Below are 14,170 nucleotides of genomic sequence, written 5' to 3' on the forward strand. Positions count from 1 at the left end.
AAAATAAACCAAATTTGTTTGGCCACTAGTTTCACTAATGGGATACAATCAGTTGACACTCTCCTGATTTACTTTCACAATTCTTTAAAAATAACATGAGGTGTTAGGTTTTGTCCTATTAAACTGGTACAAACCTTCTTTGAGCAAAAAAGAACAATTTAAAATTAGTTCTTTACCAGCATATTGCATTGTATGTGTTTTCTGGGAATGAAGAAACTGGTTCATTCTTCTGATGAAGATGTTTAAAACGAACTTCATACTGCATGAATTAAATAAAAAGATCAAAGTGTTTTCCTCAGAAAGTAGTGAGAGAGTCTTGCAGCCAGCTCCATGAGGTCCTTCTGCCTTCAAACTCAGCCTTGGAGAGTGGGCTGTACCCATCCTCCTCCCCTTGCCTGGGACGGTCTTTAAGTGTCTTTGCTTTCCCTATCAGACAAGAGTTGTCCACTGGTATCTGATAAAGTGTCTGCAAAATTGAACATTTCTTCTTTGCAGTGATAGTCCTCTGTGTGTTCTGTAGTAAAGGACAAGAGCTTGTCCTCTGCTTCTTGCTGGTACTTAAGTGAATCTGGGGGAGGTTCTTAGGTGTTGCAGCTGAGGGTGGAACTTAATCTACCACCAGGCTACAGACCCCAATAGAGTCACTGATTCCATTTCAACTCTCAGTGCAGGTGTATATAATACATGTAATGTCATGTGGCTTTAAAATATGCAATTGATCTTTGTATATCATGTAATGCTCATATTAGGCATTTGCAAACATGAGAGATGAACAAAATACAGAGAAACTATTATTCTTTTTCTTAATCTAAAATTTTACATTACTGTGCTTGTGCAACTCTGAAAACATAATGATAAATAACATAAAGAAAAAGGAGAACAATTCAGTTTCTCAAAATACGTCAGAGAGCCTTTGAAGAGCAAGAAGGATGTAAGTAGATAAGCATACATTCTGAAGTAGCAGAAATACTTTTGTCTGCTACTGAGGTTATCTTGTTTGCTTCATGCGAACAATTCTCAGGTACGTTCCACATTTGTCAGAGTCATGTTTACAGAGCCCTTTTCTCACAGTGCTTAATCTTCTATTTATAATGCTTCCCATCAATTAAAAGAAAGGAGTCCTTGAAGTGTAATCTACAGCTATTTGCTGTATGGAAGGAATAGTATATTTTATATGCATTTTTAGAAATCAGTTGATTCAGAAAATCTAATGTGATCAGAATCCAAATAAATAACAACCAATCAGCACTTAATTTCCTTTTCAGTTTGGTGTATTCCTATATATCAGTTTTCCCTTGTAATTTCCAGTGGTGAATCAATGAGAATAAATTCTATATATTTTATAATAGGGAGGGCAAATTGATGATAATGGTAAGTGAGGTCTCATGGCTACCTTGTGCAGTAGCCTTATGCTTTCCTATCTGTACTAGAAATAGCTAATACATTTTAAATAATATTTAGCCTTTTCATAGTTGCAACATATTGGTGGCTCATAATGATTAATTAGTTGGCTCAACTCTATTTCCTGTCATACTGAAGAACTCCTATACTGTAGCAGAAGTCCTTGCTTTTAATCTGTCCCTTCAATATTGCCTATCATACTTTAAGGCCTATATCCCGTAATCCAAGGGTTTATTGTTGTCCTCTTATTTCTGGCTGATACACTGATCCTCCTCTATATTTCACAAGACTTTCCTGCTCTGTATTATGAGTGAGGTGTTCTAAAAATTTAAATCTCAGCAGTACAATTAAAAAGATTTATGAAAATACAGGATTAAAATCCCCTCCTCACAGAAATGTGCTAGATTATCTTCTGGATGGCATGGCTCACAGACTTAGAGATTCACATTTCTTTAATAAAAATAATTTCTGAAGTTACTTTTATAGGAAGAGATTTCAGGCTGCTTTTTTTTTTACTCTCTCTAGCTGGAGAAGATTTTATACAAATTCATATCCTTCTACTTGCCTCCATTTCAGAGCCAGCCATTGATCCTCTCGTTATTAGGGAATCATATGACCTTCATGTTGACTATTAATTTTCCTCACCTCAATAACTTCAGTAAGATTAGATTGTCACCTTCAGCTATGGCAACTGAAAAGAAAATATTTTGGTTATCATATCATGCTGGTTTCAGCTGGAGTAGAGTTAATTAACTTCACAGTGGCTGCTGTGGAGCTGTATTTTGGATGTGTGCTGAATGGAGGGTTGATAACATCAAGATGTTTTTGTTATTGTTGGGTAGGGCTTACACAGAGCCAAAGCCTTTTCTGCATTTCTGCCGCACTGGTGAGGAAGTTGAGGGTGCATGAGAGGTTGGGTGGGGGCACAGACAAGACGGATGAGCCCAACTGACTGAAGGGATATTCCAGGCCATATGGCACTGCTTGGTGAATAAAGTATATAACTGTTCTTTTTGTAACTAACATGAACGTAGTAGAAAACACAGCAAGTTCAAGATTATGTATTAACATGTCTGTATTTTTAGGGGTTTAGATTTTGGGTTTTACTTTTACATGAGGAGTTATTCCAAGGCTAAATTCAAATATCTGGTGTAGTAACACTTCAATGACATTTCTTATTGCTTCTCTCAATTTATCCATAGGAGGCAAATATTTTCTTTTGTTATTTAACTTCTTGTGGGAAGTTAAATATCTACAGAATATGTTAAAGAGGCTCTAAATGCAGTTTGACTGAGTTAAATGGTTTCTATTAGATCTCTTGCCATTATCTGTATCTCTTCCACTCTGATAATCTTCCACTTGTTTTAAGAGTAGTATTTTATCATTTCATTGCAGAATGAAAAATACAGGCACAACTGTTTTTTTCCATTTTATTTATTTTTTTATATTTTGATTTGATAAGACACAGGTAATTACTTAGACTAAGCCTCTTTCCATAGAAAATCACTGTAGTATGACCCTATTAGAAGATGAAATAGAGCAGACTAAAAAGAGAATTTTTTCTTGCTAGAAAATTTTTAGGGACTAGGTTGAACAGTGGAATTGTGTTTTGAACCATAAGCAAAATTAACATATTGAAAAATCTATCTAGCCAAGTCTGGGAAATACTAGCAAGCATTACTTGCTCCATAGTGAAGATTTAAAACTAATATGCCATTATGCATCAAATATATTAAAAGCAAGAAACCAAAAACTGTGAAATGCACAGGCTTCACCTTGACTATTTGTACAGGATATTGGAAGAAAAAAAAAAAAAAGGTTGAAAGAAATCTTGGATTAAAAAATGGAAAGGAAGTTAAAAACTGAGACTGCTGAAAAATGTTGCTGTTTTTCTTTTTTAGTTAACTTAAGAGAAACTATTATTTTACCATAGAATCCTTACAAAATCTTTATAAGCTTTATAAAAACTGTTTGTCCTTATCAACCCACCAATTCTAGAGTTTCTTTACTTAATTTTAATACCTTAGACCAAGATATTAAATGAGTACATACGTAGTTAGATATGTTTCTGGGAGATCAAATCCAGTGTTTGGATAATCAGATCAAAGACATGGTACAATATAATCAGTTGTGTGAAAGGAGATGGAAAATTAAGTTATGTGACTTAAACACTACTTTCCAAAACTTGGGTTTCTCTTATATTTTACTAGATAATTTTGTATAAAATTCTTTAAGGAAGACCAATGATACAGTTGTTGTCAAAGTTCTTCTATACCTTAAATTATCTCAAACAGTTTGTTTTCTTGATCTATCAGACAAATTATCCACAAATCTTATTTTTCTTTTGTCAGTCTAGAATCTTTATCTGATTTTTCTTTGCCTCAGCAGACTTGCCACTTACTATGGGCTGCTTCATAGGAACAGATTGTCTCCTGGACAAATTGACTGTGATTCTGCACCTAGTTTCCTCCCATCTTGTGCATTAGTTTTATGTAACAATAAAGCAGCACTTATTATCTGTGTATTGTTTTTCACCTAGAGAGCTTTTAGAACATATAAGGATCCTGAAAGTTTCATGAAGCGTAAGATTTTACTCATTCTATGGTTAATTTTGTTATTTAATCATATATTATGCATTAATTTTTATTAGTGCCTCTTTGCTGAAATTCAGAGGCTGTGTCTGCAAAATTTACAAACCACTAGTATAGAAGTTCATAAGAGTTATTGTGAGATTTCTTCTTAAAATCCATAGCTACAGCGTCATTGTCAGATGTAGACAAGTTTGCCAAGAATTTGAGCATTAATCAGCATTGGTTGTGGGTGGATGTAAAACACAAAAGGATGTTGTAGGCAAAACCAGAAAAATCACATTTTTCTCTGAACAGCTGTATAATAGCCACTTTCAAAAGCTAAATAGTAAACACAGAAGGAAAGAGTTTCACACCATAGAATGTAAGACAAAAATATTTCTGGCTTCCATATTGTGGGAGTTATTATAGAGCAAAAAAAGCTAAGTAAAAATTGCCTGTGTGCTTGGACAGCTGACTCTTCAAGAAATAAGTTAGAAATCAAAATAATTTTCGGAGCCACGCTAGTTGCCAACCATTTAGGCATTTGGAACTAATTAAGGAGTACACACAAATACTTTATAATCATTAGCTTGTCATATGTCTATTTTGTAAAAGATTTCTTGTAATAAATGTTTTGTTCTGTGTGTAAAAATTTGAGTTGTTTTTAGATCCTGAAGTCATATTTACCTTAACGTTGATATATTGTTCCTATGTATATGTAATGTGCGACCATAGTTCAGAGTTGATAGGTAAGGATATCTTTTATTAACCAGTTATTACTGAAAAACACTGACAAGCTTCTGAGTAGAGAAGTTTTCTTCATAGCTGAAAGAGAAAAAGCATATTTGAAGCACAAAAAAAAAAGGAAAAAAATTGCATAGAGTATCAGAAGTGCCAAATCTTTGAGAAGATAACTGGCACTTACACTTAGGGGAGGTATTGATGAAGACTGGGAGAAAAGAAATGAGGCATATGTGTCTTTGGAGCAAAACAGATGCAAATTCTGATTCAGTAACTGAACATGGATGGGTATCAAGGACATTTTTCACTGTGGAAATACTTTTAAGTTTTAAAAGAGTTGTTGAATACCCATATAAGGAATACATTCTAAACCGCATCTCAATAAGACAGTGTGGTATGGTGTTTTGCCTTGTGAAACACCTCCCATCCTCAAAAAACCAACCCAGCATTAGTAATTGTATCTCTCTCTTTAACATCTGAAACTTTTGCCAGATGCAAGTTGCTGTTACAGGTTTTGGTTTTGATTTTCTGAAACTAAAACGTTCAATACCAAAAAATTGTAGGTTATGAATTGAACATTAAAAAGCTATATTAAATAAAGTTTTATTGTCCTATTGACAAAGAACATGAAAAAATTGCTTCTTCTTGGTCCTGCTTTTTTTGTCGATGATTTTTTGACCTCCTGGTCCATTATTACCTGATACAACTTTCTTGTGACTTTTGGAGATGACTTCTTTTATCATCTACTCAGTATTGCTAGTAGCATGCTGAATGTCCTCAAGAAATACAAACCCCATCAATAAGGAATTTCAATGTCTTTTAATTCTTGTTATTTATTAATAATCACAATATTTAATTTCTTTTTGTTACTTAATTATTTTGTTATTTTTGAAATGTCTCAAAAATTGACCATGGTATATCCACAGAATTATATAATAATAGAATCATTAAGGTTGGAAAATACTGTGATGTCCAACTGTTAACCCAGTACCATCACCATGTTCACCACTAAACCATGTCCTCAAGTGCCATAGCCACAGGTTTTGAACACTTCCATGGTTGGCAACTCCACCACTTCCTTGGGAAGTCTGTTCCAGTGCTTTACAACACTTTCTGTGAAGAGATTTTTCCTGACATCTAATCCAAACCTTCCCTGGAGCAACTTGAGGCCGGTTCCCTGGGGTCATATTGACTATAAAGGCATCTGATTTTTTTCTTGTAAAGCAAAAAGCCAATGAGAAAAAAAATATAGTGAAGCAAACAATATATGATGTTGATGAAACAGGAAATGTGAATTTCCTTTGTCTTTCTCCTGTATGCTCCACTACTGGAACTTGATTTCTTTCACATCAGTGAATAGGTATTATGCCATTGCCCTGTTAATCTCCTGTAAGAGATTAACAATCAGTGCATGTGAGGCTATGTTAGTATGTCATTGCACTATGTCTGCCAGTAGTGAGACACTCACAGCAAATGCATAATACTTACTTTCAAGTATCAGTTCCAGTTAATTTTGATTTACATGGATTGATCTCCTTCAACATGAAAAATTGAAGTCAGTAGCTAAGGTGTGCCAGACCAGGATTCAGATCTACTCAGTCAAGCAAGGATAAAAATGAACCATGGTGTCAAACAGAGAATTTCTATGTGCTACTTCCTGACTGTGTGATTTACCCAAGAATTGTAAAATTTAGTTCTTGGCTACTTTAGTTCAGATTTCCACAGTTCAAGTGAGACTGCAATTTCTGTTCTGAAGTAAATGGGTGGGATTTTGGTTTTGCTTAACCTGACAAATTTTATCTAGGATATTTGGAGCTTTATCTTGACCTATGTGACAAAGCTTGTTAGGTGTGAAGAATCTTACCTGGATACTACCAAATCTTACTGGAAAAATTGGGTAGCAGCTTAGCAGTGTTTTAAAGATGGAAGTGCATTCTTAAAGAGATGGATTGGTCTCCAAGTGATTTGGAGGATCATATTCTTTTCAGAGAAAATTCATTGCTGTTGAGTTACTTCTCAGCTGCATTCAGAGCTTTAACAGGCCATAAACAAACTTCAGTTTGTCCCTGGCTAGCCTGAGTGTCTGTGGTAGAGTCCTAATGGGTAAAAGAAGGAAAAGGGAAGGAAACTAGAGTGCAAAATCCCTCCATAGCTTGTTAAGATTAGCATACTTTGTAATTTAGGTTTGGAAGGAAATTCCTTTTAAAAATAGGTACATAATTTCTATACCTTTTCTTCACAGTAGAGAACCATGGAATTTCTTTATAATTCTGCTCTTGAAATTAATAGGAAATAAACTAGGTCAGTATTCAACCAAGTAGGGAATTGTTGTACAAATATTGATTTATGTGCTGTGCTCACAGGATTGTTTCTCTTATTTGTTGTTTTGAGTGCCCAAGTGAAGATATAACATCAAATTTTTTTGAAAGAAGCAGAGTATTGTTCTTAAAAGGACTGGTTTGATTCCTGTGGGTAACTTGCAAAGTGTGTTAGCAAGAATATAAGAATCTGGTACTGACTTTTCAAAAATTGAAAATGTGTAGAAGTATACTAATTTTTATTTTCTTCTTTAGTTCTAATATTTTTGTATTTTAATATCTTGTCATAAACCATACCTGTTATTCAATATATACTGCAGTGATAAAAACTGAATTATTTACTAAACATGCCTGTGTAAGTGGCATGAATTATCTGTTGGCCTGATCACATTGTATTAGTACTGAAAAATTGAATTTATCTGTTTATTTATTTTGTATTTTCAGGTACAGATTGAAGAGCTGGACTATCATTACTTTCTGCCTTTGTTCTTTGATGGGCTTTGTGAAATGGAATTTCCATATGAGTTTTTTGCTCGTCAAGGAGTCCATGACCTGCTGGAGCATGGTGGAAGCAGGATTCTTCCTGTTGTTCCTCAGCTCATTATCCCAATAAAAAGTAAGTGAACATGTAGGAGAAAAGTCTATACATTGTATTTATCTTATGTAAATTTTTGAAAAGTTGCTAATTAAGCTGTAAAACATGATAGCCTGAACATCACATGAGAAATTATTGCAAATGTCAGTAAATTTCAATATATAAAGCCAGAAAGCTTATGCCTTCAATCACCTGATATGTGCAGTATTTCAAAATAGACTCTCTGGTTAATGTTTCTCTTATTACAGGGTTGCTCTTGGTCTTTGGAAATGTGAAGTGACATTTCCTTAACTGATTTTCTATATTTACAATGTAAATCTGCTACTGTACAGACCAGTTCATCTAAAATGGCAGGAGAAATCATCAGGTGGCATTTTAAAAATATTACTTTTGAAGGTTTTATATTGTCAAACATAGTTTTTTTGCAGAAAGAAAAATTGTAAAAACCAAAAAATTATTTTAACACAAATTTAATGCCACTAAACTTCAAGTGTATTATCACTAAAATTTATTTTCTTGAACCACCTAGTCTTTTAGATATATTGTTTTGTCCTTTCATTTCTTTAGGTCAGTACCTTGAAGAGATATTATTCTGAACCATCATCATTGTCTAGTTAGTTATGGTGATTCTTAAATCTGCATGCTACACTTATATGAGTATATGCTCATTTTTGTTAAACTTGGCTTCTTTTTTATGATTAATCGTTAATGGTATTATTGCTGCTCTTTTCCTGTCCATGAGACAGTTCAGCATTAAATACAGTGTTGTAAAACAGGAGGTGAATATAGTTTGGAGCCTGATAATACTGAAATAATAGTATGGGAAGGGTCAGAATTATGGGGTTTTTTAATTCAATTTTTTCTCAATTTAAAAAGATTGATTATAGATGTCGCTATCTCTATCTTACCGTAGTTTTGAAAATGTCAAAAGGATTATATAATATTCAGAATGTTTACTCTGTGACACTAGAGAAAGGTTATGAAAGCAATGTTACCAATTTTTCACTCTGAAGGGGAAACACGTAAGGAGAGGAATGATATAATTTCTTCAGAACTGTATTGCCAACATTGCCCAAATGTATTTGCAGTAGTATCATGTTTTTTGAAAGGTGAAATTTCTTTGGAAAAGACTGCAGGTTTATGACAGCATCTCCTCAGTTGGGATTTAAAAATCTTTCTGAAAACAGAATCTAGCTTAGATTTAATTACCTGGAAGCTTTAGCTGTTGCATAGCATTTAGAATTAGAAAGAGTTTTCTAGTTAAGGATATTTTTATGGGTTTGATATGTAGTTGTATGTGTTAAGTCATAATTTATGGTGCTGGAACACATTCAAGAATCTGCTAGCTAAATTTAGTTGTTATTTCTGCTTTATTTTATTCTAAAGTGCTTATTTTTTATTTTAAAAATGCTTCTCTATCAGTTTTAATATGTGAAGAGTCTAAGTGTTGTCAATGATAAAGGCTTCTTCCTAATTAAAGCCATACTAATAGTAAAAGAAGACACCACCCACCACCTCCAGGAGTCTGAAAATGTGTACTTTCAAGAGTTTTTTAATTTGCTATGACTGTGTAATACAGCAGTGTAGTCATAGCTCTACATTTCTGTGACTCAGCATCCACAATAAACTCAGATATGTTTTACACAGATTACTGTCTCTAAAGTGTCCCACTGGGTGAGTTATTTCTGATTAATCAGTCTTCTTCTAGACCACTACCATATTTTTACTGTGAAGAGTGAATCAATTGATTGTTAGGAAAGTTAATATATATGATCTAGGGGAAAAGGCTAAAAGAAGGTCAGAAAAACAACTCTACAGATAGAATGCTTTTAAAAGCAGTTTTCTCTCCTGCATAGTCGTCAAAGGAATATGTTAGTAAAGACCTAAATGTTCTCAAAAGCATTTAAATTAAATATTAGAATTCTGTATTATATTTTAATGATTTAAGGAGGAATTTGTCTTCCAGCCATCCTTGCTTAAAGATCACACATTTGAACACTATATCATTAAAAATGAAAATAATATTCTTTAATCCATCTGTGGGTTATTCTAAGCCCAAATCCTTTCCATTTTTTTCTTGTTAAACAAGCAGTGACTTAAAAAATGATAGGCAATTGAAATGAACAGGCATGGATTCTCTTCTAAAATACCTGAAACATTATTAAAATAATGAAGAAGAATGCATTTAGTTAAAAAAGAATTCCTTTTTTTGTTTGTCACACTGGAAGGAACTTTTTTACTAGAAGGAATATTTTTACTGGAAATTCAGAGGAAGAAAAAAATCCCTCAGGTTGGAGGCATTAATTTCTGAGAGAGAAAAATGCTCAAAATATATTTTGGTTTCTCAAAATATAAATTCAGAATATATTGTATCATGCACTGGAAAAACATTATAAAATAGTTTATAAATGCATTCATTGCATGACATAAAACTCAGAAGAAACAAATTACCTGTTTATGTCACACTTGTAAGGAATCCAACTAAAAATAAATATAGCACAAACACAGAAAATGGGATTACTTAAGATATAGGACTTTTTGCTCCCTTTCACAGAAGATATAGGCAAACCCTTGGCGGAGTTATTTCAACTTCAGCAAAGATATGTAAATTGAGATATATGACAAACAGCAAAGTACCTTACAGCAGTATCATGACAGTTCTGATGCACAATAAACAGCCAGATATCTTCTTTGCCAGGAAGACCCATATTGCTATTTTCATATTACGCACAGGTAAAAAAAGCAGAAGTAGGAGGCTAATTTTGCCCCACATTGCAGATTGGATTGGTGGCAGAGAGCTGAACAGAACCCAGGCGCAGCCCCCTGGGTTAGCAAACAGAGATGTCTGTAGGTTACATGAGGGTTCCTTTATTTTTAGGAAACAGAGGAGTCTGTCTAGCCTTTCTATGTTCTTCTCTGTGGTCATTATGGGAGTGTAAAATTCCTTCTGATGTTCATTTTTGGGAAAAATTATTACTTTTAATATTACATTTCCCATAACAAATGGATTGGAAAAGCCTTAAGTCCTTTTTCTGGCTTTTGTTAGGCTTCTGCAGCTCTCAGATTCCTGACTTCAGGGTTCCCAAATGTTCTCTGCGTGAGACACATGTGTATACATAAACACTGAGGGAGCCAGAAGTTTCTGCACCTTTGTCTGTTGTTTCTATGAGTAACATCAGGGACATGCAACACAGTGCATGGAAGCACCTCCTCTGCTTTCAGAGCCAGCAAGCATGCTGCCATTCGCATTTGCTTTGCTTGCAATGTAGTTGTAGGAGTTTCCAACCCCTGCATGCATGAAGTCACCAATTGTTCCAGCTCCCACACTCTGATTTTTGCTGATGCAATTGTTTATGGAGCAACTTGGTGATATTTTCATCTAGATGTGTAAAAACAACAGCAAAAAAAAATAGCTAAAGAGCCCAACTGTAAAATAAACCAAAATTATTTTTAAAGTGGCATTACTTTTAAAATCAAATAATTTCAATAGTCTAATTTATAAATGCACTCCTATATATGAAGGAACAGTACATCATAGCGCAGACATTGGAATGAATGGCTAGAAATGATCAATAGGAAGATCATCATATAGTTTTGCTAATGAAGATAATAATGTGAAATTAAACACTTAAGTATCTTGGGTCACCCACTTGCCAGAATCTTTTCTGTTCTGTGCTGTGAATCCTAAAACAGATATGTAGACAATCTGAACTTAGGTCTAAAGCTAGAAAAGCTCTCATCTTTGCACTTGTAACTTAGAAGGAAGTATTGTTTCTACACAGTTCCAGTCAGCAGACCAGTTCTTTTGATTGAGGCCAGAAAGAATAATCTCCATCCTAAGTAACACTGAAGTTTTCCTTCTTGAGACTTTGAGACTTCTTGAGACTTTTATGTTGTTAAAGATGATAACTTCTGTGATACAGTAAATCAAGGATACCTTAAACTTTGTTAAAAATATTTAATTAAGGTACTAGATATTTTTGTGAGTCAGATTTAGAGAATTGAATAGAGCACTCTTCTCTTAGTGTCACCTACAGAGTCCTTTTTAATGTTTAATAAAATTCCAAATAAAACTGATTTCTCTTTTCTTATTGTTCACATTTTGTTTGCACTTGATTTCCATTTTCTTATTGTTCATTCTATTTGCATGAAAAATGTTGTCTTGGATTACAGTGTAGTTAATTCCTATTTAATGTCAAATCAGTGTCACTTTTGCATTTAGATATGTAAAGTTGAATGTGTTGCTAGCAGTTGTTCTAAGCATATTCGTAGTTCTCATATATTCACAGTATTTAGGAGTACTTAATACTGTTAAATGCTTCCTTTCACAAACTTCTGCAATGTTTTTATGGAATAAATATGGTTTTCTGGTCTGTTGTCATTTCCTTTCTGCAAATCATATAAGTTGATTTCTCTCACCTACAGAAAGTAACTTAAAACACTAATCTATTGTAATTTTCCTCCTGGCTGACTGTTCTTGAGAACCAGTACTGGTTATTAAGGTCACAAACTGAAAGATAAAAGCAAACAAGCAGGCTTTTATAGACTTAAAATGCTTTTAAAGAAATCAAAGATCTCTGATTTTTTAAAATTGTTCTGACACTCAAATACTAAAGCATTTCCCTGCAGGTTTCATCAGCCAGTACAAGTAGTTGCAATTAGGTTTATGTTTGATTCTTCTACCCAAAACTGGTCATTTCAGGTGTTTTCAACTGCTTTAGGAAGTAGCTCCTTTATTATCCTCTTTGCTCTTTTCTATGAGGAGAAACTGTGTTCCTTATTCAATAAAGATAAATCTCATCCATGTTTGGAAAGTGAAATCTGTAATTAACATCTCTGACTTTTAAAGTTGGAGTTAGAGATATTTATTCCTGAATTCATAAATGTGTTATATTTAGCATTTATTAATAATGAATTTCATCTGCAATTTTTTCACCCAGTTTTTCTATACAGTTCTTCAGCGTCAGTCCTTGACTTTGGTATCTGGAATAAATTGATATCATCAGAAATCTTTGTTATCATCAGTGAAGACCCTTCCAAATCACATTTGGATCTAGTGAAAAGGATGAAATTCAGCACAGATTCCTGCAAGGCCTTACTAGTGATATTCTTCCTCTGCCCACGGTTTCTAACTCTAAGTCAGTATTTATTTCCATGGATGCCATGGAGGTTCAGTGAGGGACCCTATTAAAGTCCTTTTGAAAGTCCAAGAAAACTGTTTTAGCACATTCTTCTTCTTCAATGATCTAGAGAACATTTAGAATGCTAGATTAGGATTTGCAGTACAGATGCCTGTACTTTGATTCTGCAGACCTTTTTTCTAAATGGCATCACATTTCAGTGATAGCAGACCTGTTTTCATCAGGACAGTGGATACTCAGTGCAGTTTTATTATCTTAGCACAGAAAAAGGAATGTACACCTAGGAATGGATAGAAACTCTAGACTGGCATAGTCAATAAGCAGGTTTTTGGGACTCTCTTCTAAGTCCCAATGCTATATAATTAAACTGGGTCCACAAATGTTAATAGAATTCAAGCTTTATAGGAGCTGATGTAGTAAAATGCTACAATTAGAAGCACAACTAAAGCTGAAAGAAGCCACTGACTGACTTTTCCTTCCATATTTTGCTATATCATGTTTTTTGAAAGCATCAGTGTTTCGCTATGTATCTTAGCATTTTCTGTGCCTTAGATTGGCTTTACAAAAAAAGGTCTTTGATGACAAAATTGGCATAAAGTTTTCATGTCTTACCCCCTATTTATCCTTCCCATGGTTTCACTGTAACACATCATTCTTTCAGTTGTACAGAAAGAAATTTTTGTACATCTGCATTATTTGGATCAGGTTCTTTCTGGACTTCTAAAAGGTACAGAACACAAGGTTCTTATTCTGGTTTTTATTCACTCTTGATTGAAATGCTGTGTTTTGTAACAGTCTTCATTACTGTTCTCTAAGTTTAGCATAATAGTATTATATAAGTACAGGTAGTTAAGTATTATGCACTTTGAAGATTTTGAACAAAATTTTCTAAAAGTATGTATCACTTTAGTCAATTGCATTTTGAGAACATTTGATGTTAGGACTTCTTTAAACCTAACTCTGTGAATTTAAAATAGGACGTTAGTTAACAGGATTAAGTAGATCACAACAGTCAAGCATTTTCATCCTGAGTGCTTTTTACCTCACAGGATGGTATCTTGTTCTGCTTCAGGCAAAGAGTTGTCTTAAACTGTTGCCTCATTTACCAATTCAGTGAGAGATATGAATGCAAAATAAATTGGTTTTAATGTTTGGTTGCAAGACCTAAATGGAAAACGGAAATGTTGGTGCACTTCTAAGCATAGATTCATATGGTATTTGAAAAAGAAGTTGAAGAGAAGAATTACATTTTCAACACAACTTTTAATATAACGACCAAAATCTAGAGTCAGTAGTTGAGAAGAGACAGAAGTTTAGGCAAACTGATTCCATTCTGTAAAGCTCAGGATATCAATGTGCTATCTGGCAGAAAATGTTCTGATTTGCTCTCTTCTCTTCAGTGGA

At 33.8% G+C, this 14,170-nt stretch overlaps 1 protein-coding gene across 4 annotated transcripts in view; it reads left to right on the forward strand.

Annotated features, from left to right (window-relative positions):
- PACRG (parkin coregulated) overlaps positions 1-14,170 on the forward strand; it is a 211,416-nt gene that overhangs the window by 97,991 nt on the left and 99,255 nt on the right. For all 4 annotated transcript variants that reach the window (XM_054279633.1, XM_054279632.1, XM_054279630.1 and 1 more), the window contains exon 4: positions 7,475-7,646. In XM_054279633.1, the coding sequence (XP_054135608.1) occupies positions 7,475-7,646 (172 nt within the window). The remainder of the gene's footprint in view (positions 1-7,474; positions 7,647-14,170) is intronic.

This window comes from Melozone crissalis, unplaced genomic scaffold, assembly GCF_028551555.1.
Source record: "Melozone crissalis strain CALT ecotype California unplaced genomic scaffold, PUWL_Pcris_2 ptg000027l_1, whole genome shotgun sequence".
Lineage (NCBI taxonomy): Eukaryota > Metazoa > Chordata > Aves > Passeriformes > Passerellidae > Melozone > Melozone crissalis.